The sequence below is a fragment of the Macaca thibetana genome, chromosome 14 (assembly GCF_024542745.1).
Source record: "Macaca thibetana thibetana isolate TM-01 chromosome 14, ASM2454274v1, whole genome shotgun sequence".
In the NCBI taxonomy this organism is placed as follows: domain Eukaryota; kingdom Metazoa; phylum Chordata; class Mammalia; order Primates; family Cercopithecidae; genus Macaca; species Macaca thibetana.
In genome coordinates, this window is record NC_065591.1 from 86853819 (window position 1) to 86879071 (window position 25253).

A 25253-nucleotide genomic window follows, 5' to 3' on the forward strand; every position below is an offset into this window, starting at 1 on the left:
CAATCCGCAGTGGCCGAAGTGGAAGTCGGCGTAACGGCACTAAGGGGCGGGGCCGAAACGGCCCAGGGGGCGGGCGTTTGAAATCAGTGCCTTAGAGTAGACCCTAAACATCATTTTATACCTTCAAGAACCAATTACTTAATGTCTCTTCCGTCTTTTCCGTCCCCGACCCCCTCCCAGACTCCTTCATTCCGGTACTGCGTGGACGGAAAGCCCCGGGTAGCCGACACCACGTCCCCGGCTAGCGGGAGAGAGCGTGGAAAAGGATTACACCAAACTGTTTAAATCCAACGACTCCTGCTTCCATCCTTTCTCCTGAGCTAGAACCAACAAACCTAGAGAGTTGGGCTTCGGAAAAACTAGTGTTTTCATTTAATTGGATATGAAGAAAGAACAAATATGTACGGGGCAACCACGATCTTTACAAAGGTACATTCCTGCAAAAATATTAACACTTCAAAGCAAAGGTTGTATTCGTAATGTTTGCTAAAATTTTTTATTTAAAAAACGTTAGTTTTAGTGGGAGGGGAGATGTCAATATTTACGACAGCGTTTAGAACGGTGGGCCCAACTGCCAGGAGCACAAGATGTAATTACTAAGATGGCTACTTAAGTGTTAAGTTTTAATAAGACAACGAAAAGGAGAACACCCAAAAACCAAAAACCCACCAATCCTGTCTCCTCCCTTCCATAAAAAAAAATCCTGAGAACAGAGATCTTGATTGTTTAGCTAATCTTAGTATCTCATCACATAGACCTTGACATATAGTAGCTGCCCAATTAATATTTGTTAAACAAATGAAAATTCAACTTCCCCAACTTAGTTTAAAATATAAGGAACTCACAAAGTTGAATATTTAAATGCTTTCTTACCTCTGAATTCTTTGCAACTTTTAAATGAAGAAAGAAAAGCAGAAAAAGCCCTTTCACTCATAGAGTTCAAGATGAAAATCTTGATTTTTCTTACTAAAGGTATCCCTCCTCCAGTCTTACATGTCTCACTAAAGGACACGATCATCATACTAGTTACTCAAACCAAAATCCCAGAGTGCCTACTTAAATTCCTTTTCTTTCACTTTTCACATACGGTTCATTTACAGGTCTTACCAATTCTACTTTTAAAACTTACCCGAAATTTTATTCTACTGCCATTACCCTTGTCCTGGCCAACACCATCTCCTACCTGGATTGTAATTGTTTCCTATTGTATCTTCCTGCGTCATCTTTTATCCTACAGTCAATGCTGCATATAGCCAAGAGAGTGATCTTTTAAAATTAATCAAATGGTGTTACTATCCTGTGTAAAATTTCACTGCACTTAGGATAAAAATCACATTTCTTAATGTGACCTGAGACGCCACGGAGTCTGGCTCCTGCCTAACTTCCAGACTTCACTTCCAATCAGTCACTCGCTTACACACTAAGCTCTAGACACAGCCAACTGGGCATTTCTGTTTTACGAAACAGGGCAAGATTCCTTCTATTTTAGGGCCTTTGCACTAGCTTTTCTCTGTTGCCTGTGCCCCAAGATAACTGTATCACCATCCTTCATGTCTCAGGTATCACAGTGAAGTTTTCCTACCCCCACCCCTCCAACACTTGTGTTTGTACACCATCACATCACCCTGTTTCATTTTTTCATACCACTGAACATTACCAGAATCTAATCTATTCATTTTTTACTTCCGTGTTTCTTGTCTGAGAGACAGCATAGGAAAGTCGTTAAGAGAAAAGGATTTTCAGCCTGCCCATTTTTCTTCTAAATTCCAATTCTGCCCTTTCCTAGCTCTAACCTTAGGCAAGTCATTTTCCCTTTCTGTGCCCTCAGTTTCCTCATCTGTAAAGTGGGCGTAATTCTAGTACCTAACTTATAATACTAGTCTAAGGATTAAGTGAATTAATACTTGTAAAGTGCTTAGAACTGTCTCAGCAAATAGTACTTGCTAAATAAATGTTAGCTATTATGGTTATTAATATTATTTTTATTATTATTGTCTATCTTCCTATATTAGAACATAAGTTCCAGGAAAGCAGGAACCTTGTCTCTCTTGTTCACTGGGTGTATCCTCTGCATATAGAACAGTGCCTGGCACATAATAGGTGCTGAGTAAGTATCTGTTGAATGAATGAATGAATGAATGAATGATGCACTATCAAGTAAAGGAATGAAGTAACAATGGTGAGATGGTGACACAATTATAGGAAATACTCACAGTTTTTATGTTCTAACTGTCCTCATTAGCCTGGAGTGAATCACCTTAATGGATTTAACTCCCAGCCCACTAACTCAATCTTTTGGTTGCCAGTGGTGATCAAATAACCACCCTATAATTTCATTAACACCAATATACAGTATAGTCAATCCACAAAATTAAAAGCTTTTGACTTAAATGGTCTGAAAGTGCTAATAAGAAAATGAAACTAAAGCTTTTGACTTAAATGGTTTGAAAGTATTAAGAAAAGGAAACTTAAGTTTACTAAAATCTTGAAATTCATCCAATCAGTTAACCTAGCTGGCAAAAATCTTATAACCTCCCAAGAATTCTTATTTTAAACCTGTTACCACAAAATCTAGTATGGCTCTTAATTCTGCCTGCCAGTCCTCTTACCCTCTCCTAATTGTTTATTTTCCCCCTCTGCAATAATATAATTTCCCACATTCCCCTTTCTTCAAGTCTACATGCCTTTTTTACTCCTTTTCCCTCCCCATTCTCTTTCCTGGTAGTAGATCTCAGTTCTCTGAGAAAATAGAAGCTCTTAAACAAAGACTTCTTATCTCCTCTTTCTGCAGATCTATTGAGCTGCCTTTGGCTATTCCTGTTTCCTCAGATTCCCATGGAGATGAGGTGACCCACATTGTCCCTTGTGCTCTGGGCCCTAATTCCTCCAGATTTCTTAGTGACTGGCATTTTGCTCTATATTTTCTGTTTCTTATGATCTATGAGACCATCCCTTTCAGATCATTTTTATCAGCTTTTCGACATGGTATAGTATATCTTAACCTTAAAAAAGGCTCTTTCATTTTAATATGCCAAAGACAGCATTTAATTAAATGTGAAAGGGATGTAGTTTGGCCCTTTATTGCAAAACGTATATTCTTATGGCAGGAGTAACACAGGAATTTCAGTTTCAAGCTTAAACAAAAATCGACACCTAAAAGGGAAAATAGAAGCCATAAAAACCTAAGAAGAAAGTTTAAGAAACTATTTATAGAACCTAGAATTTGGAAAGACCTTTCAATCAAAACAGAACACCTTAAGAGCTTTAAAAGAAATACTTTTAAAAATTCATCTATCCAAAAATTAATTTTATAGCAGAAGATGCCAAAAACAAGTCAATAAATGCTAGATTAGCAAATGTTGTAATTCCTATAACATATAAAGGATTACTGCTACTACTAATGATACACATAAAAATCACAAACTACCCAATTAAAAAATGGACAAAAGATACAAACAGGCCATTCTGAAAAAGCAATTTCAAATAGACAATAGTCAATAAACATGAAAGACACTCAACCTTTTAATGAGGAAAATGAAAGTAAACTAAAAATGGATTATCACGTTACAGCATCAGATTGGCAACAATTAAAAAATTAAATGACATAGTTGGATGGGATTGAGAGAAAAGGGGATCCAGTCAGACAGCGGGGGACATTGGTCCCCCATTACCCTCACAGTAAAAGCCAAGGTGTTCACAATGGTTTCCAAAGTTTTCTGTGGTCTATCCTTTCCCCTGCCTCTTTGACCTCATAACTTGCTCATGCTTTTCATGGCTACCTCCTTCCTATTGTTGCTTGGACACACACACAGCTGCTCCTGCCTTAGGGCTCTCACACTAGCTATTTTCTCCTGCCAAGGCTATTCTTCCCTGTCTTATTCAAGTCTTTGTTCAAATGGAGGCCAACCGACCTTGGGCATCTCTACTTAAAATTGCAACTGTTCTCCCTCTCTGTCCCCTAACATTCTATACTCCATATCTCCCTTCCCCTGCTTTTTATTTTTAAAAATTATATTATACATAATTACATGCCATGTATCATCTTCCATGACCCAAAATAATTTAGTTATGTGACATTTATTGTCTCTTTCTCTACTTCTTCCATGTAGAATGTAAGTTCTAAAAGGGCACAGATCTTTGTTTTGCTCAGTAATATAGGCCAAGCATTAAAACAATGCCTGGCACCGATAGCTACCCAATAAACAGTTTCCATATGAGTGAATAAAAGAAAGAATGAATGGATGAGTGATTCAATGAATGAATTAGTTTTAAGAGGAAAAAATTATGTTCTGTTGTAAAAAGTTATTGCCTTAATCTATTTTATATTTTAAGGAAAAAAATAACTTACATTGCACTAGTCTGAAATCTTGATTTCAAATGAAGATATGATAAGACCCAGAAATACGCTTTTCTTTCGGGAGAGAATCTCTAAATGAAAAAATCATATGAGATCAGGCTTTATATGTACCATCAAAATCCTAATTAAATCAGCCCTAATCCAATCACAACTCTAATCCAGCTCTCTCCATCTCTTCTAATTGAATCACTCTCTCCAATTCTACTAAACTCTCATTCACCACGTTATTAGCCCACAAAATGTGAACATTTTGCTTAAAAATGTTTATTTGTGGCTTTTAAATAGGAATACGAAAAAAACCAATGCCCACATGTCAGAAATTACATTTTAAAATAAAGTAATATAAATAATGAAATCTACTTTAAATTTTTAACCTGAAAATGACACATTTTCTAATATGAAATGCTTTCTTTGATGTTTTGACAAGTGAGAATATAAAAATAAAGTAGCTAGCCCTCTACCAACAAAATCTTCATTTTTAAGTGAAGACATTCTAAGGCTTAGATCGTTTCCTGGAGACAGCCTCAAAATGAAATATCACTTGCTGATGGTCCAGGCCAGGTTACTGGATAATATCATAAGTTAACCACCTCTCATCTAATCTAATCACATAAATACCTCACCCGCTGACCAGTGTACTACTAGGAAGACAATTAAAATCAAATGTATCAAAAATAGTTAAAACTAAAAAACTAAAATACAGAAAATAAAGAAATAGAAAAAGACATGCCAGGCAAATTCTAATTTAGAAACCTTGATGTAGCAAAATTAGTTAGCAAAAGTATTCTTTAGGTTGAATAACACTAATGGGGACAAAGAAGTGCATTTATTACGTTACGAAGAAAAATCCACTGGGAAAATTACTATCAGGGACACGTATGCAGCTGACAACATAACTTGAGAAAATATGAAGCAAAAAGGAAAAGTGACAAATCTACAATCATGGTGGGAATTTTTTAAGATAAATTTCTCTCAGATTAGTAGATCAAGCAAACAACAACATTGATCTACTATATATGTGTATACATATATATGTACATTATATATGTATGCTTATTTATATGTGCATGTAAAAAGTTCACTGTAATCGGAGCAGATTATATATTATTTTCAATAAACATTGAATATTTACAAAAAGTAATGATGTATAAAGCCCCCCAAAAATTTCAACAAATGCCAATGTATGCATTTCTTTTTTTATTTTTATTTATTTATTTATTTTGAGATGGAGTCTCACTCTATTGCCCAGGCTGGAGTGCAGTGGCGCAGTCTCAGCTCACTGCAACCTCCTTCTCCCAGGCTCAATGGATTCTCCTCCGTCAGCTAACCGAGTAGCTGGGATTATAGGTGTGTGCCACCATGCCTGGCTAATTTTTGTATTTTTAGTAAAGATGGAGTTTCACCATGTTGGCCAGGCTGGTCTCGAACTCCTGACCTCAAGTGATCCACCTGCCTCGGCCTTCCAAAGTGCTCAGATTAAAGGTGTGAGCCACTCCACCTGGCCCAATGTATGCATTTCTAAATGATAATAGTCTTGTCAATTTTTGAATTTTATATAAACATTCAAAGTGTTTATGTAAATGAATATGTATTCCTTTGTGTTTTTGCTTTATTCCTCCCACTTAATGTGTGCTATCTGTAGCTCTGATATACTATTTAGAGTTTCATTGTATAAAAATACACACTATAACTTGTTAGTTCTAGTAATTATCTTTTCATTGTAGTGATATTGCAAATAATGCCACAATGAACATTTTTGTAAATGTGCAGAGATGCATGTGTGTGCATTTTTCATATATATATATTTCATCAACAGGATGAGAGTTCTTGTTCTATAATCTCACCACACTTGATATTGTCCAGCTTTTCAATTTTAACTCATTTGGTGGATGTATAGTGATATATCAGTGAGGTCTCAGTTTGCATTTCTCTGATTATTTATTCACATGTTAATTGTCCATTTGGATTTCTTCGTCTGTGAGGTATCTGTTTAAATCTTTCTATTGAATCATCTTTTCTTTATGGATTTCTATGATTTCTTAAATTTAGGCATAGTTCTCTGTCACTTACTTGTGCTGCATATACAATTCGCCACTTCTCTGCTTCTCTTTTTGGTGTATTTTGATATACAACAATCTTTTAGAGTGGTTCAGATTATCATTCTTTTCCTTTTTGCTTAATGCATGGTATTTCTTGATTATGAATGTCCCCACTCCGGAAGTCATAATTATATTCTCAGGTATTATCTTCTAAAGGTTTCATAGCTTCACATGAAATTCATTTTTGTGCATGGCATGCTGGAAAAGAGGCCTTGAAATCCGATGGAGCAGATATTCTTACCTTGTTCCTCTTTTGTAAGAGTGACTTTGCTATTCTTGGCCCTTTGGACTTTACTATAAAATTCAGGAGCCAATTGTCAAGTTCCACAACAATACTTTTGGAATTTTAATTGTGATAACATTTAATTTACAGATTAAGAAGACATTCTTAAAAATATAATGACATTTTTACAATACTAAGTCTTCAAATCTATTAACAGGTTATATCTTTCCATTTGTTTAGGATGTCTTTAGTTTATATTAATATGCTTCTCTAAGTACATTCATATTGTTGTCTTCATAGAAATTTTGCAAATTTTTGTTAGCATTAGTCTTGTTACTTAATGCTTATGCTATTATAAATGGCATCTTCCTTAAATTTTGGTTGTCTCGTTGCTGGTGTATAGAAATATTATTGATTTTTTATATGTAGCTATTTTAAATTCAGAGAACTTGCTAAGCTCTCTTATTAATTCAAATGGTCTATTCAGAGATCTTTTGGATTTTGTCGTGTGTACAATCATGTCATCTGCCAATAATGACAGCTTTGTTTCTTCCTTTTCTGTTTTCCTTGCCTCCTTATGTTGGTTAGGACTTCCAAGACAATGTTGAATAAAAATGCTGATAGCAAGCATCCTTATCTTTTTCCTGATCTGCAAGGGGAAACTTATAACTTTCATTATTAAGTATGATTTGGCTGAAGGTTTTGGATAGATGCACTTTATTATATTAAGATTTTTGCCTACTATTTTTAATTTGCTGAAAGGATGATGAATTGATGAATTTTATCAAATACTTTCTCTGCATCTAATGAGATTCTCTTTAGTTTGTTAATATGTGCTATTATACTATTATTATTATTATTATTATTTTTTTTTTTTTTTTTTTTTTGAGACGGAGTCTCGCTCTGTCGCCCAGGCTGGAGTGCAGTGGCCGGATCTCAGCTCACTGCAAGCTCCGCCTCCCGGGTTTACGCCATTCTCCTGCCTCAGCCTCCCGAGTAGCTGGGACTACAGGCGCCCGCCACCGCGCCCGGCTAGTTTTTTGTATTTTTTAGTAGAGACGGGGTTTCATCGTGTTAGCCAGGATGGTCTCGATCTCCTGACCTCGTGATCTGCCCGTCTCGGCCTCCCAAAGTGCTGGGATTACAGGCTTGAGCCACCGCGCCTGGCCTATACTATTATTTTTTAAAGTTTCATCCTTTGATTACTGGAATAAACCCATCTAGGTCATGACGTATATATTGCTGGAATCAATTTGCTCAGATTTTATTTAGGATTTTTTCATCTATGTTCATAAACGAGATTGACCTATTTACTTTTCTGATAGTATCCTTGTTGGGAATTTGTACCATAAAATGAGTTGGGAAGTATTCTTTCTTTTTCTATTCTCTGAGAAAATTTATCTAAGATTGGAAGTATATCTTTCTTGAATGTTTACTAAAATTTCTTGGTGTGGCCATCTGGGCCTAGAGTATATTTTCTGGGAAGAGTTTTACCTATTGCTTCAGTGTCCTTGAGGGTTATGGATATATTTATTGTTCTGTTTATTCTTTTGTCAGTATCACTGTTACATTTTTCTAAGAATTTATTTACTTCATTGAAATGTTAAACTGTATTGGCATAAAGTTGTTCATACTTCTTTGTTGTCTCTTTTATGTCTGCAGCATCTGTAGTGATGACTTCTTTATCTTTGTTGATATTGGTTAGTTGTGCCTTCTATTTTTGTTCTTTCCCATTTTCACAAGTCTTTTAAATTTTAATAGACTTTTTTTGAAAAGCCCAACTTTTGGTTTTGTTCATCATATTTTATATTGGCTTTATATTTCATCAGTTTCCGGTCTTTTATTATTTCTCTTCTTTTTCCTTCTTTGCATTACTTTTTTCTGACTTCCTCAGATGGATGCTTAGCTCATTTAGTTTTTTTAACCTTTTTCCCTTTCTTAAATATTTATTTAAATTTATAAATTTTCCTTTTAATGCTATTTAGCTGCATCCTACAAGATTTGAAATGTAGTATTTTCATTTAGTTCAAAGTATTTTCTAATTTCTATTTTTTATTTTATTCTCATTAAAGGTTTATTTAGAAATACACTTTTTATTTTATAAATTTGGGAACTTTTTAGTTATCTTTTTGATATTTCTCACTTCATTGTTTGTGGTCAAATAACATATTCTGACTGTTCTTGACTGACATTTGTTAGAACTTGTTTCATGGCCACAGTTATGGTCAATTTTGTAAATTTTTTTATAGAACTTGGAAAAATATATATTCTGCAGCTTGGGAGTACTGAGTTTTATATGTCTGTTGCTTTTTAACTGCTTAATCAGTAGGGTCCTGGTTTATGCCTGTCATCCTTGGGTCTCTTTTATTCTCACAAGTGTCTCAGCTTAGATGGTAAATGGTAGGATATAATTAATGTCAAAGTTTAGAGCCACTCTTATTAAAAATCTTAAATGAGTATAGAATTTCTACCAACTCAGTCAACATTGAACATTTTGCTAGAGATCGTTACTTAAGACTTCCCTATTTCTAAAAAAAAAAAAAAAAAAAAAAAAGTAAGATATGTGACTATTAAAAAAGAAGAGATATAATTTTAATGATTTTTTCCCTAGAAAATATTATCTACATGGAAAATTCTAGAATTGATGGCCAAGCTAATAGAACTAATAGGAAATAAGAGGTACAAGGTTTGAAAAGGGATGTAAGATCAATAAATAATAAGAAAACTTACTAGAAAAAAAAATTTCCATTTACAGTACACTCAAAAAATTATAAAGTTCCTAAGGTTTTATTTAAGAAAACAGATTCATTATCTTTTTGATGCAAATCTGAAGCTTCATTGATATACACACAACAAGATCTGAATAAATGGATAAATATACCAGTAAATAGGTGGGAATGATCAATGCAGGAGCTATGAAAATATACCTCTAATTTTCCTTTAATTTCAATGCATTCCCAATTTAAATTAACAGTATTTGACAGAACCTGACAGATTTATTCTACAATGAATACTGAAGTTTCACTCTATAAATATACCCAAGATAATTTTGAAAAAAGTTGAATAAGTACACGGAGACTTGCCTTAGTAATTATCCTAAGTGTAAAGCTTTAGTAATTAAAACAATCTAACATTGGCATAGAAATGTACAAATAAATAAATGGACCAGATGAAGAGTTTAGAAAGACATCTGTCCTTACATTGTAACTTAGCATATGTGAGAAAAGGATTCCAACTGAATGGGGAAAATGGTGGCAAACAAGTGGATTTCTTTTTTAAAAAAGTTCTCTGTCTTACAATAACAACACAATATTCTAAATGGCCAAAACAAACAAAAGTGAAAAGTAAAGAAAACAATGATAAGAAAATATGATCTTTTTGACCCCAAAGAATACATGAATTACTTAAATAGTACATAAAGGCACAAATTATAATGGAAAAGATCAATAAATTTGATTACATTTAATTTTTTTCAAATATTAAAAAAACATAAACAATAAATGGAGGTAGTGTGCTGAAATAAGTTATTTGCAACAATACAATCGACATATAATTATACCAAACATTTAAAGAACTTTTAAAAATCGGTAGAAAAAGAAAACAATCTAACTGAAAACAGTGGGCAAAAGATATAACAGTAATTCAGAAAACTGAAACCTACAAAAGAAATAAATCAGTGAAAAAGTACTTGACTTCACCAGTAAACAGGTCATACAATAACAACAACAACAACAACAACAACTGCAATAATAAAATAAAAGGAGATAAATCATTTTACCAAATTGCCAACAACTGAAAAGTTGACATTATCTAATGCACCTGGAGGTGTGGAGAAACAGAAACTCCTGTTAGTACATAGGTTAATTAGGATAGCCACTAGGTAGAGCAATTTGACATTGCCTAGTAAAATATAAAATGTTGTTTCTTTATCATTTAGAAATGATAATTCAAAGTATCTAGCCTAGATAAATTGTCACATATAAGAAAGAGAACACACACAGCACTGTAAGTTATAGGAAACACTGGAAGTTATGTAAATACCCACCAATAGGAAAGTGCTTTAATAAAATATATTTTTATAACAGACCGTATATAGTGTATGTATGTGTGTATGTATATATACATATGTGTATCTATGCATATGTGTATATGTATATATACATATGTGTATCTATGCATATGTGTGTATGTATATATGAATATATCTTGAAACCGTTAATGTTGAATTTAAAAATTGCAGAAAATGAGGCCAGGCGTGGTGGCTTATGCCTGTAATCCCAGCACTTTGGGAGTCTGAAGCTGGCAGATTGCTTGAGCTCAGGAGTTTGAGACCAGCCTGGGCAACATGGCAAATCCCTGTCTCTACAAAAAATAGAAAAATTAACTGGGCATGGTAGCCTGCGCCTATGGTCCAAGCTACTCAAGAGGCTGAGGTGGGAGGGTGGCTTGAGCCTTGGAAAGGGAGGTTGCAGTGAGCCAAGACTGCACCACTGCACACTGAGGTTGTGGTGAGCCAAGACTGCACCACTGCACTCCACCCTGGGCAACAGAACCAGTTCCTTTCTCAGAATTAATGAATAAAAATAAAAATTGTAGAAAATGAGCATATTTAGCATAAAATTATTTATATAAAATAAAAATAGCAGGCCAGACATGGTGGCTCACACCTCTAATCCCAGCACTTTGGGAAGCCAAGGCGGGCAGATCACCTGAGGTCAGGAGTTCGAGACCAGCCTGACCAACATGGTGAAACCCCATCTCTACTAAAAAAATAAAAAAATAATTAGCCAGGTTTGATGGCAGGCACCTGTAATCCCAGCTACTCGGAAAGTTGAGGCAGGAGAATCACTTGAACCCAGGAGGCGGAGGTTGCAGTGATCTGAGATCATGCCATTGCACTCCAGCCTGGGCAACACGGCAAGACTCCGTCTCAAAAAAAGAAAAAAATAGCAGATATACAAAACAGTATTATTGATGGATACACAACACATATACACACAAAAAGATACCCAAAGATGGGTAGCCAATTCATGACTAGTTGCTTATAGGCAGGGGTAGAGATAACAGGATTTAAGATTTGGATCAGAGAGGGAATCCCACTTCATCTGAAATATTTATTCTACTTAAAAATACTTGAAGCGGGAGCAAGATTTTTAAGGGATATCTGTTGTTACTACTTTATTCAGCATTACACTGCCAGGGTAATTAGGCAAGAAAAAGAAGATATTCAGATTGAAAAGGAAGAACTAAAACTATCTTTATTGACAGATTGCATGATCTTATATATAGAAAGTCCTAGGTAACTTGCTAAAAAGCACTAAAACTGAAAAAGAAGTCCAGCAAGGTTGCAGGATACAAGATGAATATACATAAATTGATTTCTGTGCATTAGCAGTGAACAATATGAAAACAAAATTTAGAAAACAGTTCCATTCACAATAGTGTCAAAAAGATTAAAATACTTAGGAATAATTTTAACAAAAGAAGTGCAAGACATATACTGGGAACTGGAAAATATTGTTAAGCTAAATGGAAAGACATTCCATGTCAATGGATCAGAAAACTTAATATTTTTAAGATGGTAATGCTCTACAAATTGAACTCCAGATTGATGCAATCCTACCATAATTCCTGCTGGCTTTTTTCCCCCAGAAATTAAAAATCGATCCTAAAATTCATATAGAAATATAAAGGAACCAGTATAGCCAAGACAATCTTGAAAAAAAAAAAAAGAATTTGGAGGGCTCACACTTTTCTGTTTCAGACCTTACTACAGAGCTCTAATAGACATTGCTATAAGGATAAACATGCTTCAATGGAATAGAATTGAAAGTCCAAACTAAACTCTTAGGTTTATGGTTAATTGATTTTCAACAAAAGTTTCAAGACAGTTCAATGGAGAAAGAATAACAAATGGTGCTGGAACAACTCGATATCCCCATACAAAAGAATGAACTAGGATTCCAACCTCTCAGCATACACAAAAATTAAGATTGATCGTGAGCCTGAATATGAGCTAAAACTGTAAAACACCTAGAAGAAAACAGGATAAATCTTTGTGATCTTTCACTGGGCAATAATTTCTTAGACACAAAGCCAAAAGCACAAGCAACAACAAAAATTGATAAGATGGGCTTCATCAAAATTCAATACCTGTGCACTTTGAAAGACATAGTCAGGAAAGTGAAAAGAAAACCTACAGACCTGGAGACCACATTTTCAAATCACATATTCAATAAAGGACTTGTAACCAGAACACATAATGAACTCTTGCAACTCAGTAATAAGAAAACAAATAAAGAATAAGCAAAGGATTTGAATAGAAATTTCTCCAAATAGATATATGAATGGCCAATAAGCTTAAGAAAAGATGTGCAATATCATGAGTCATTAAGGAAAGGCAAATGAAAACCACAATGAGGCCAGGCATGGTGGCTCGCACCTGTAATCCCAACATTTTGGGAGGCCAAGGTGAGAGGATTGCTTAAGCCCAGGAGTTCAAGAGCAGCCTGGGTAACATAGTGAGACCCTGTCTCCACAAAAAAATTAATAAAAAGTTAGGCATGGTGATGTGTGCCTGTTAGTTCCAGCCAGTTGGGAAACTGAGGCAGGAGGATTACCTGAACCTAGGAGGTTGAGGCTGCAGTGAGCTGTGATCATGCCACTGCACTCCAACCTGGGCAACAGAGTGAGACCCTGTCTTAAAAAACTAAAAATTAAAATCCACAAAATTACTACTTTTTACCTGCTAGAATTGCTATAATGAAAAAGACGTAAGTATTGATGTGGATGTTCAGAAATTGGAACCCTCATATATTGCTGGTTATAAATGTTACATTTACTTTGAAAAACTGTGTAGCAACTTCTTAAAACGTGAAATATGCAGTTATCACATGGTTCAGCAATTATACTCCTAGGTATCTACCCAAGATAAAAACACATTCACACACAAACTTGTACATGAATGTTCATGATAGTATTATTCATAATAGTCCCCAAATGAAAACAACCCAATTATCCATCAAATGATGAATGGATAAGTAAAATGCAGTATATCCATACCATAGATTATTATTTGGTCATAAGAAACAAAATACTGATACATACTACAGCATGGTTGAACCTCAAAAACATGTTGCATGAAAGAAGCCAGACACAAAATATTGCATGTTATATTCCATTTATATTAAATGTCCAGAGTGGGCAAATCTATACAGATAGAAGGTAGATTAGTGGTTGCCTGGAGTTAGGGGTGGAAATGGGCTGTGACTGCAAATGGAACAAGGTTTGTTTTTGAAGTGATAGAAGTATTCTAAAACTAGGTTTTGGTTATGGTCACACAGCACTGTAAATATACTAAAAACCATTGAAGTGTACACTTAAAATTGATGAATTTCGTGTTGTGTAAATTATATCTCAATAAAGTTGTTTAAAAACTACTTGAAGCAAATTTGATAAAATATTAAGGTTTCAGTTCTGGCTGGTTGGAATGCAGGTTTTTGTTTCTCAAAACAAAAACTCAGACACCACAAATTCAGGCCCCAATATGAAAGGAGATGAACATATAAATGTAGAGTCTTTTCATTATAGTCTTACGTTCAACTACTGACAGGTGCCCCCATCTTCAAAGGAAATGAATAGGTTCTTGTCGGAGCACTCTCAGTGATGCCTACCAGTCATATATAGCAAACGCAACTCTTTAGTACCTAACTCAAATACAAGCCAAGAATAACTAGACATACGAGGAAAACGTTTAACATGAAAGACAGAAACCAAGACATCGTGGAAGGGTGAACTCAGAGGAAACAGACACAATGTAGAGAGCAAATAAAACTTAAAAATTCTTATAATACTTAGAGAAGAGAAAATCTGCAGCCATGGAAATTTTCAGAAATATATAATGAAAGGAATATTCAGAGAACAAAAAAAATTACTGGAAATTAAAAATAATTTTCAGAAGGTTTGGAAGATAATAACAAAAGAAAAAGCATTAGGAAATGGAGGGTAAAGAAAATTAGAGAATCAACTGAGAGGTTGCTGTCTAACGGTATTTGCTGTCTAATGGTATTTCCAGAGAAGAAGAAAAGTGAAAATGTAGAAAGGAATGTCAAAGGAATGATGTAAGACAATTTCACATCAAGGAACAACATGAGTTTCTATATTGAAAATTATAGCACAATAATTGACAAAGAAGACTTACCAATTATATCTTAATGAAATCTTAGAAAACAAGGAACAGAAGAATACCCTAATAGTGTTCAGAGAGTAAAGACAGATTACAAAAAGGAACAGAAAACAGGTTTTGGATTTTTGGAAGGTGGAATTCAGCAGAACAATGTCTTGAAAATCCTGAAAGAAAAGCACGAGGATAGAACAAAGACATTTTCAGACTCAGACATGCATACTTTGGGAGAGATATGTGATATTTGTGGCCATCCAATAACTTTAAATTCCCTTTTTATTTTTCGGTAAACCTCCAACTTGATGATCCCTGCCTCACCAAGGTCAGAGCCAGAACTCAATTATCCAGAATCTATTGCAGTGAAGACATAGAGATATGACCTAGACTCTTCCAATCAGACATTCCCATGGAGGACTATAATGTAAAGAAATATGAGGAAGTAGATTTCATGACAGATCTGTTCCTGGAGAAGGGTAGTGACAGACGGTGACCTTTCAGAGGCAGCAGTAGCTTAGACTCTAATTGGAAATGTCCCTTGCCCAGAGTCTTTGGTGCCTTTGACCAGAGGATGTATAGGAATGCCTAACTATTGTTTGTTGAGTAATCTGGATATTGTTCCTGGATACACAGGCTCCAATCCTTAGTCTCTGGTCCTGCTGAAGATTCTGTGAGCTACTTAATAATCTCTAATGAAGCTTTTAAGGATCCTTCTGGTAGATATGCTTTACCAACACAAGGGAGTAAACCAGAAAGGAGACTTGAGATGGGGGGAGTCAGGATTTAACATAATAGAGAGGGAAAGGGAACCCCTAGGATTACAATGACTAGAAACCTCAAGATGCAGGTCATGCAACAACCTGAAGACAAGAATCAGCCTAGACTGAAGTAAGCATCTGAGGGCTCCAGTAAGAATATTTCTGAGAAAAGAAATCTGATTCAGTACCAGATGTATTTTATGCATTTAGAAGAGATTTACCTTTCTGGAAATGAATCTGGGAATGAATTAATATAAAGTGTAAAGCCAAGCAAATGAAAGAATGAGACAATTATTAACTACTGGATAAATAAAAATTTATACACATATATAGAATTCACTTTAAGCCAAAGGGGATTTTTTTAAAAAGTTAAAAAAGTTACTGACCAGTTTACAGAATCTCTGGGAGAGTCCATGTAAGTCCAAACTTACATGCTACTCAAGACATGTATTTAAAATGTATTGACAGTCCAAAGAAGCATATATTAGATAATCCTTAAAACTCAATAGAGTGGTGTATCCTTGTAGATGGATTCAGGAAGACTTCTGGCTCCTGCCTCTCTCTGCTGCCAGATAGCACTGTTACTGCTGCAGTATCCATGCAATAGATGAAAATAAAGATGATCTGAATGAGGCTAATAATCCCATGTTCAATTTATTATATGTCACAATGAAATAATAAAGCTGCCCTTAAGATGCTGGATTTAAAGGCCAAGTCCCAAACTTTGGGTTTTAGGTCACAATTTAATCTATGCAGTCCGTGCCTGATACTTGCTGCCGTGTGTCTTTCTCCTTTATATCCAGACTCCTCTAGATGTTCATAAAAAGAAGTCCACACCAAATACTGGCATTTGTAGGCACAAAAGGTATAGGAAAAGTTGCCTTTAACCATCTTTTTCTTCCTTTCCTCTCCTTTTCCTCCCTCCCTCCTTCACTCCCTCCCTCCCTTCCTTCCTTCCCTTTCTTCCTTTTTTTTTTTGGACTGAGTTTCACTCTTCTTGCCCAGGCTGGAGTGCAATGGTGCGATCTCGGCTCACTGCAGCCTCTACCTCCCAGGTTCAAGTGATTCTCCTGCCTCAGCCTCCCGAGTAGCTGGGATTACAGGCCACCACCACGTCTGGCTAATTTTTGTATTTTAAGTAGACAGGATTTCACCATGTTGGCCAGACTGATCTTGAACTCCTCACCTCAGGTATCCTGCCCACCTTGGCCTCCCAAAGTGCTGGGATTACAGGCGTGAGCTACCACGCCCACCTTTACCTTCCTTTTCTCATGCAGCTTATCAAGAAGGGTCTATCAAAGCATTTGAGTCAGAGACATGTAGATATTTTGGAGAGAGAAGCAAGCACATCTCATGGAAGAGACTTATTCCCTAAAGACAAGTGCCCATTAGAGATGACAGCTGCTTGTCAAGTAAGACACATTCTGGAGAGCTGCCACCTCAACAGCTTGTATTAAGCACCAAATAAATGTAGCACTCGTGGAGTATAGAAGATAGAATTCTCACCAAGGTCTGAGGTTGGTATAGAAAGATCCCTGATGTGGAGAGCCTCAGATTGGTCTGGAAGGCAGAGTTTATAACTTAGAAAAGAGAAGGAAGAGATAAGTGAAGCAAGGGAAGAAAAGCATAGAGTCAAGAACAAGGATTAGGAGTATTTGATTAGAACTAAGTTTCTATAAGAAAATTGAGATAAATTTGGGAAACAAGAAGCAATAAAGATGTGGTTTAAACACAATCATTTACTTTGTTCCTTTCCAAACCTCACTAAAGTGACAGTAACAGGGTTTTTGTTTTAAGAAGTGAACTTACAAAGACAGAAAATGGTAAAGGAAAACAGGTAGTGGCCAGTTTTGGAAATTGGAAAGCAGATGGACAAGTATAAACTGATTTATCAAACACCAGAAAGTTGAGTCCTAAATTGGCAACGAGGAAAGCCAAGAAACAACACAATTGTCTCTACAGAATCCAAAAGGCTTAGGATGTCATGGCATTGGGTACCTCTGGGAGTGACAGTTAAAATGAGGCTAAGGAGAATTTGTTGAAAGTCTGTCTAACAAAATAGAGCCCTAGGTTCCCACCCTCCTCTAAGCAGCTGGATAAACTGTGTCTCTTACACCCTGGCAGAAGACTGAGCTTCATTTTCTAGAGTAGGAAAAAAAGGTGGCCTCTGGAGTGGGAATTTCCAGATACTTTTGAGAGTGTGGTTGTCATAGGGAAAATAAGTTGATAAAGTGAACTGTACAAGTAGGGTACTTTTAGAAATGTGTAGCCTCTTTTGCCATTTGGTAGGAAAGTCAGACCTGTACCCTCCAGGAGAAAGATTGAAGCATCTTTTGTGTTGAGTATGACCAGCTCTAGAAATACCAGTGTTATGAGTTCACCTAGGAAACAGCCCAGTTAGAATATCATGCAGGGAATCATAATCAATAAAACCATTCATGTACCCTGAGCTTCTAATCTGCCTTTTGTTGTGCTGTACTTTTATATATAAGGCAATTACTAAAGGTCAGCAGACATTGAGGAAAGCCTTAGGTGAAAGCAAAAAAAAGAAAGATAAAATGGACAAAAGGCAATTTCAAAGAAACAGACCATGCAGGGAGAAAAACAAAATAGAATTTCAAAAACCATTGAGATTTTAGTATTGAGAGATAAAAGAAGAAATGCTCCCATGAAGCAAGAATAAGACAGTAAGAAAGAAAGGAATGTACATACATGCAGAAACTCTCAGGTAACAGAAATGATCTCTGGAAATTAAAAATTTGGAGAAATGAAAAAGACAAAGAGAAAGGAAGTTTAGAGATACAGATGAAGAAATTTTTTAGAAAATAAAATGCAGTGATAAAGCAATAGAAAATTTCGGGGAGGGGAAAACAAAGAAGTAAAAATTAAAGGTCTAATTCATGAGAGGTTCAATATCCAAATAAGAGGAGTTAATATACAGATGAAAAGGAGTAGAGGAAATCAAAGAAAGAACTAAAAAAAAAAAAAAAATCCTGAAATTAAAGAACTTCATTTTTGAGACTGATAAAATTTAAGAATATGGGTTCAAAAAAAGCTTCTATAAACATTGATAGAGAGAGAGAAACAACCTAAAATAAACAACACACACAATGAACAGGTCATCTGTAAAGAACCAAGAATCATATTCATATCCTCTTCATACTCATGCTCACACCAATACCCACACAATAATTTCAAAAGTTAATAACTATTCTCTCCAAAATACAGATTAAAAGTATAATTAAAGTCAGAATTAAAGGTGCAATTAGCATATACAAAGAAAAAAACTATGATAATATCTCCGTCTAGATGAAGGAATATTATAACTTTCTAAACATGAAAAGCACGAAAAATATTACAAAGGAAAATGAAACATTGTATGTCAAAAACATTTTTGTTAAATAAATTTAAAGAAATACAAGTTAAATGACAAACTGGCAAAAAATAACATATCTAACAAAAGGGTTTAATATGTAAAATATTGATGTAATTAATATGTAAAATGTTTATATAAGTAGGTAAGAAAATACCCTGGGACCCGATTAGAAAAAAACGGCCAAAGGATGTGAACCAATACATAAGATGAAATCCAAAAGACTAATATTTATGAAAAAAATCAAAATCAACCTTAGTGGTAGTCCAAGAAATGTAAATTAAAAGTTGATCTAACTTTTTAACTACCAAAATTAGTAAAATATATATTTTTTCTAAGTAAAGTTGGCCAGTGTTCAGGATGTAAAATATGTTTTTTCTTTAAAGTTTTGGCAACATGTATTAAAGATCTTAAAATATTTAAATTTTATAATAAGGTAATTTCATTTTTAAGTATCTTAATCTAAGAAATTTCATTCAACCAATATTTTACAGGAGAAATGAATTTCTAAACTTCCTTTCTCTTTGTCTTTTTCATTTCTCCAAATTTTTATGTTTTAGATACTGAAATACGGACTACATATTTAAGTAAAAATGATTCGTAATAATCGTGGAAAAGTGAAAACAAAATAGCTGTCCAATAATAGAGGAAAAGTTTAATCACTTGTCTATATAGAGTAGAATTTTTTCAGTTATCAAATATATTATGCTTATAAATTATTTTAAATAAGTAGTAGATTTTCTAACTGAGACAAAAATTCGATTAAACATAGCATTTAGATATTGACTATCAGAAGAAACAATGGCTGATATCTGAGGCATTTGGTCAACAATCCCCCACTTGAAGTAATAGATTTGAAATACATAAGCAGCAAGAAAGACAAACAGGCTCTCCTATTGTCCTACAGTTTGGGAAAGGGCTGTAGTGAAAAGGACTTTAAACTTACTCAGCTTCACTTCTTAACTTCCCCAGTTTAACACCCCCCAACACACACACACAGCAAGAAGCTTAGGAGGCATTATTTCTAAAAGACCCAAAGAAAGACTTTCTAATTTCCAGAAATCCATTAATTTTAAGGGATCAAGTATTATTTTTTAAATTATTCTGATAAGAAGAAAATACTTTTCTTTGGTTGTCAGAACTGTCAAGTTTTCTTAGATGATGAATTCTGCCTTATTGTGATTACTGTGGGTAAGGGCAAAATGGAAGAGTATCAAGTGACAGTGTAATTATTCTCTACTGGTAGCTATGGCTCCAGTTGAAAGAAGCAAGAAGTAGTCTCACAACAAAAGCAACCACTGAAGACTCATAGAGAAGTGACTCATTTGGCTAGAACACTGAAGGATCACTCTGTCATTGTACCCGGCAAATTCTAAGCAGTTATTTTTTTTTTTTGGAGCACAGTCACACTTACACATTGTAGTATTTCCTTTTGATATGCAACATCTGAAGACTCTATGTATAAGAAGACATTGCATCATTCTTCCTAGAATCCTTAGAAATGTAGAAAAGAAATAATGTAGTTTATAAAACAGATACAAAGTGCTCGATCCAAAGCTTATTTTACTTGTATATTCAAAAAGAAATACGGATTTGTGTGATTTTTCATAGTCAGCATTTTGTTATTTCTTGAGGGAGAGACCCTCAGCATGGTATTTAAGTTTCTGATATTTAATTATCCTTCTACATTGTCTCACTTTTCTCTTTTCATTTCTTTAGAGCAAGTTTTCTAATAGAAAGAATGAAATATTTTATTTTATATTCCAAAAATATAAAGAATTCATAATAAAATCATTGTCGAATAATTTTTAAGATTAAAAAATTGGGGCCGGGTGCGGTGGCTCAAGCCTGTAATCCCAGCACTTTGGGAGGCTGAGGCGGGTGGATCACGAGGTCAGAAGATCGAGACCATCCTGGCTACCTGGTGAAACCCCGTCTCTACTAAAAAATACAAAAAACTAGCCGGGCGAGGTGGCGGGCGCCTGTAGTCCCAGCTACTCGGGAGGCTGAGGCAGGAGAATGGCGGGAACGCGGGAGGCGGAGCTTGCAGTGAGCCGAGATCGCGCCACTGCACTCTAGCCTGGGCTACAGAGCGAGACTCCGTCTCAAAAAAAAAAAAAAAAAAAAAAAATTGGGATGAGATTGGGAGACTATCATATGATACAGGTAATCTTGTCACTTGTACATCCTCAGTGTCTCGCTTGAGTAGTGACAACTTTAAGTAGGAGAGGAAGACAAGCTGGATCCTTGGGTTCTTCTATAAGGAAGATAAAGAGAGCACACCCTGTGGTGTCTAGATGTCCTTGGGGCTTCACTGTAGACTATCATTGGACCCTCTGACAGGTACTGACCATATGTCTGGGAAAAGGGAGATGTAATATTCAATGGTGACTATGTAGCACAATATTGCCCTTGGTAGAAATAAAGACATATAAAGGAGTAACTTAGTTTCAGGAGAAAGATCATCAATTTGTATTAAACCAGTTGACTTTCATGGGCTCAGTGGGCCATCCAAGATGGAGAAGGAAAGCAGAAGCTTAGGAGAGAGTCAGTTACTGGAGAAAGCTATGACAATAAATAACATGTTTAAAGGGAAACTGCGTGGTACTAACGGAAGCCCTGAACATAAATAGGAAATTTTAAGAAATATAGATTACTACACTTGATCTTAGCCAAAAGGCCAAGAAGCAATTCAAACACAGATTACTTTGCCTCCTTTTCATCTTTATATAAATGGAATTATGTAATAGGTATTCTTTTGAGTCTTGATAATTTTACTCAATATTGATCTTTAAAACTGCATTTTCATGTGACTTTTGTTTATCTTCATTGCTAGATGGTATTCTGTTGTGTGAATATACTGCAGTCTACCTATTCATTCCACGCTGATGGACATTTGGGTTGTTTACACTGTTTGGCTACCAAAAACAATGTTGTTATGAATATTATTGGATGTGACTTTCAGCTCACAACCATACACATTTCCTAAGCATGTGGAACAGTTGGATCACAGCACATGTGTATGTTCAGTTTTAGAAGATACTGTTCAAACAGTTTTCCAAAGTGATTATAGTGCTTCATATTCTCTGTAGTAGGGTATGACAATTCCCACTGTTCCACATCCACACCACCACTTGACTTACCAATCTTATAAAATTTTAGCCTCTCTTTTTAATATTAGTATTCTATTTGGGTATTTAATTTGTGGATGCCTAATACTTTTTTCCAAATATAAATTTTTAATCTCTGTGTATTCTTTCTTTTAGATTTCGTTCTAAACACTGAAGACATACTCTGCTACATTTGGGTCACACCCCCAGCTCTAAGTAATTTAATAGACTTTAAGAAGACAGAGCCCGGCAGCAACTGAAACATAACAGAGTTGCAGGGTCAGCTAACATTAATGCCTGGGCAAAGCTGTTGCCCAGAGTGGAATCTCACTAGTGAATAAACAAGCCCGAGAAAAATTATCATCTCATTTGCAAAAAAAAGTAGGCTGGTAGACCCTCCTACCTCATAGATACACCAACCCAATTTTTTTAAAAGTAGCATTTTCCTACATTGTCAACTATCTGGAACATACCTAAACACTGGGAGTTTACTGCTTATTAAATGGAAACTATGAAGTCTAAGGCCAACTATGGCCAGAATCCAAATTGTAACATAATGATATTTCATCCAACCAAAGAAGAGTTTAATGATTTTGATAAATATATTGCTTACATGGAATCCCAAGGTGCACACAGAGCTGGCTTGGCTAAGATAGTTCCACCCAAAGAATGGAAAGCCAGAGAGACCTATGATAACATCAGTGAAATCTTAATAGCCACTCCCCTCCAACAGGTGGCCTCTGGGCGGGCAGGGGTGTTTACTCAATACCATAAAAAAAAGAAAGCCATGACCGTGGGGGAGTATCGCCACTTGGCAAACAGTAAAAAATATCAAACTCCACCACACCAGAATTTCGAAGATTTGGAGCGAAAATACTGGAAGAACCGCATCTATAATTCACCAATTTATGGTGCTGACATCAGTGGCTCCTTGTTTGATGAAAACACTAAACAGTGGAATCTTGGGCACCTGGGAACAATTCAGGACCTGTTGGAAAAGGAATGTGGGGTTGTCATAGAAGGCGTTAACACACCCTACTTGTACTTTGGCATGTGGAAGACCACATTTGCTTGGCACACGGAGGACATGGACCTTTACAGCATCAACTACCTGCACCTTGGGGAGCCCAAAACTTGGTATGTGGTGCCCCCAGAGCATGGCCAGCGCCTGGAACGCCTGGCCAGGGAGCTCTTCCCAGGCAGTTCCCGGGGCTGTGGGGCCTTCCTGCGGCACAAGGTGGCCCTCATCTCGCCTACAGTTCTCAAGGAAAATGGGATTCCCTTCAATCGCATAACTCAGGAGGCTGGAGAGTTCATGGTGACCTTTCCCTATGGCTACCATGCTGGCTTCAACCATGGTTTCAACTGTGCGGAGGCCATCAATTTTGCCACTCCACGATGGATTGATTATGGCAAAATGGCCTCCCAGTGTAGCTGTGGGGAGGCCAGGGTGACCTTTTCCATGGACGCCTTCGTGCGCATCCTGCAACCTGAGCGCTATGAGCTGTGGAAACGTGGGCAAGACCGGGCAGTTGTGGACCACATGGAGCCCAGGGTACCAGCCAGCCAAGAGCTGAGCACCCAGAAGGAGGTCCAGTTGCCCAGGAGAGCAGCGCTGGGCCTGAGACAACTCCCTCCTCACTGGGCCCGGCATTCCCCTTGGCCTCTGGCTGCCCGCAGTGGGACGCGCTGCCACACTCTTGTGTGCTCTTCACTCCCACGCCGATCTGCAGTTAGTGGCACTGCTACGCAGCCCCGGGCTGCTGCCGTCCACAGCTCTAGGAAGCCCAGCTCAACTCCATCATCCACCCCTGGTCCATCTGCACAGATTATCCACCCATCAAATGGCAGACGTGGACGTGGTCGCCGTCCTCAGAAACTGAGAGCTCAGGAGCTGACCCTCCAGACTCCAGCCAAGAGGCTCCTCTTAGCGGGCACAACATGCACAGTTTCAGGCCCAGAACCTGAGCCCCTACCTGAGGGTGGGGCTTTGATGGACAAGCCTGTACCACTGAATCCAGGGCTCCAGCATCCTGTAAAGGCTTCTAGGTGCAGCTGGGCCCCTGTGCCCTAAGCCCACGGGCTGCCTTTATATCCCACTGCCCTGCTGTGTGGCAGTTTGATGAAACTGGTTACATTTACATCCCAAAACTTTGAGTTTGCAGGACTCTGGTCATGCATGAAAGAGCCCCTCTGGTGATGCCCTTGGATGCTGCCAAGTCCATGATAGTTTTCAATTTTGCAATACTTTGTTCTTCCTACTGGACCCTGGAATGTGTTTGGATATTGCTAAAATCTATTTCTGCAGCTGAGGTTTTATCCACTGGACACATTTGTGTCTGAGAACTAGATCTTGTTGAGGTTAGCATAACCTGGTATATGCAACTACCATCCTCTGGGCCAACAGTGGAAGCTGCTGCACTTGTGAAGAATCCTGAGCTTTGATTCCTTTTCAGTCTACCCATTTGTCTCTTCCCCTCCCCTACCCCCTTTTTCTTATAAAACTAGGTTCTTTTTACAGATAAGGTCAGTAGAGTTCCAGAATAAAAGATATGACTTTTCTGAGTTATTTATGTACTTAAAATATGTTGTCACCAGTATTTGTTCCCAAATATATTAAAGGTAATCAAAATGTTAAAATCTGATTTTATTTCAAATATCGTGTTTTCAACCTGTGTGTGTACGTGTGTGTGTGTGTAGATAATTCTTTATGTACTTCATGATTATTTGAAAACGTCATTGTGTGGTGGTGAATGAGCTCAGGGGATGGTTGTCGCATTATGGCTGTCCAGCTGAGTAGCGGGGCTGGGTTGCATTCATGCTTCAAGGATGGTGGATTAGTCCGTTCTTGCATTGCTATAAAGGAACACCTGAAACTGGGTAATTTATAAATAAAAGAGGTTTAATTCCCTCACAGTTTCACAGGCTATACAGGAAGCATGATGCTGGCATCTGCTCAGTTTCTAGGGAAGCCTTAGGAAACTTAGAATCATGGGTGAAGGGGAAGCAGGCATTTCATGTGGTTGGAGCAGGAGAAAGAGAGAGGGGGATGGTGCCACACACTTTAAATGACCAGATCTCATGAGACCTCACTCACTATTGCAAGGATAGTACCAAGAGGGATGATGCTAAACCATTCATGAGAAACCCAATC

General features: G+C 36.6%; 2 protein-coding genes and 1 pseudogene across 4 annotated transcripts in view; 1 reads left to right on the forward strand and 2 right to left on the reverse strand.

Annotated features, from left to right (window-relative positions):
- The window catches only part of CWC15 (CWC15 spliceosome associated protein homolog), a 408388-nt gene that overhangs the window by 10779 nt on the left and 372356 nt on the right, over window positions 1–25253 (reverse strand). The gene's annotated exons all lie outside the window — the stretch shown is intronic.
- Window positions 2–24739, forward strand: LOC126935900 (lysine-specific demethylase 4D). Of its 2 annotated transcripts, XM_050758046.1 has the most exons (3): window positions 2–429; window positions 2013–2107; window positions 22256–24739. In XM_050758046.1, the coding sequence occupies exon 3, from the start codon at window positions 22602–22604 to the stop codon at window positions 24171–24173; it is 1572 nt and encodes a 523-aa protein (XP_050614003.1). In that variant the 5' UTR covers window positions 2–429; window positions 2013–2107; window positions 22256–22601; the 3' UTR covers window positions 24174–24739. The 2 variants fall into 2 exon arrangements, with proteins under 2 accessions (XP_050614003.1, XP_050614004.1); XM_050758047.1 differs by lacking the exons at window positions 2–429; window positions 2013–2107 and adding an exon at window positions 21187–21332.
- On the reverse strand, window positions 21530–21681 carry LOC126936764 (uncharacterized; annotated as a pseudogene).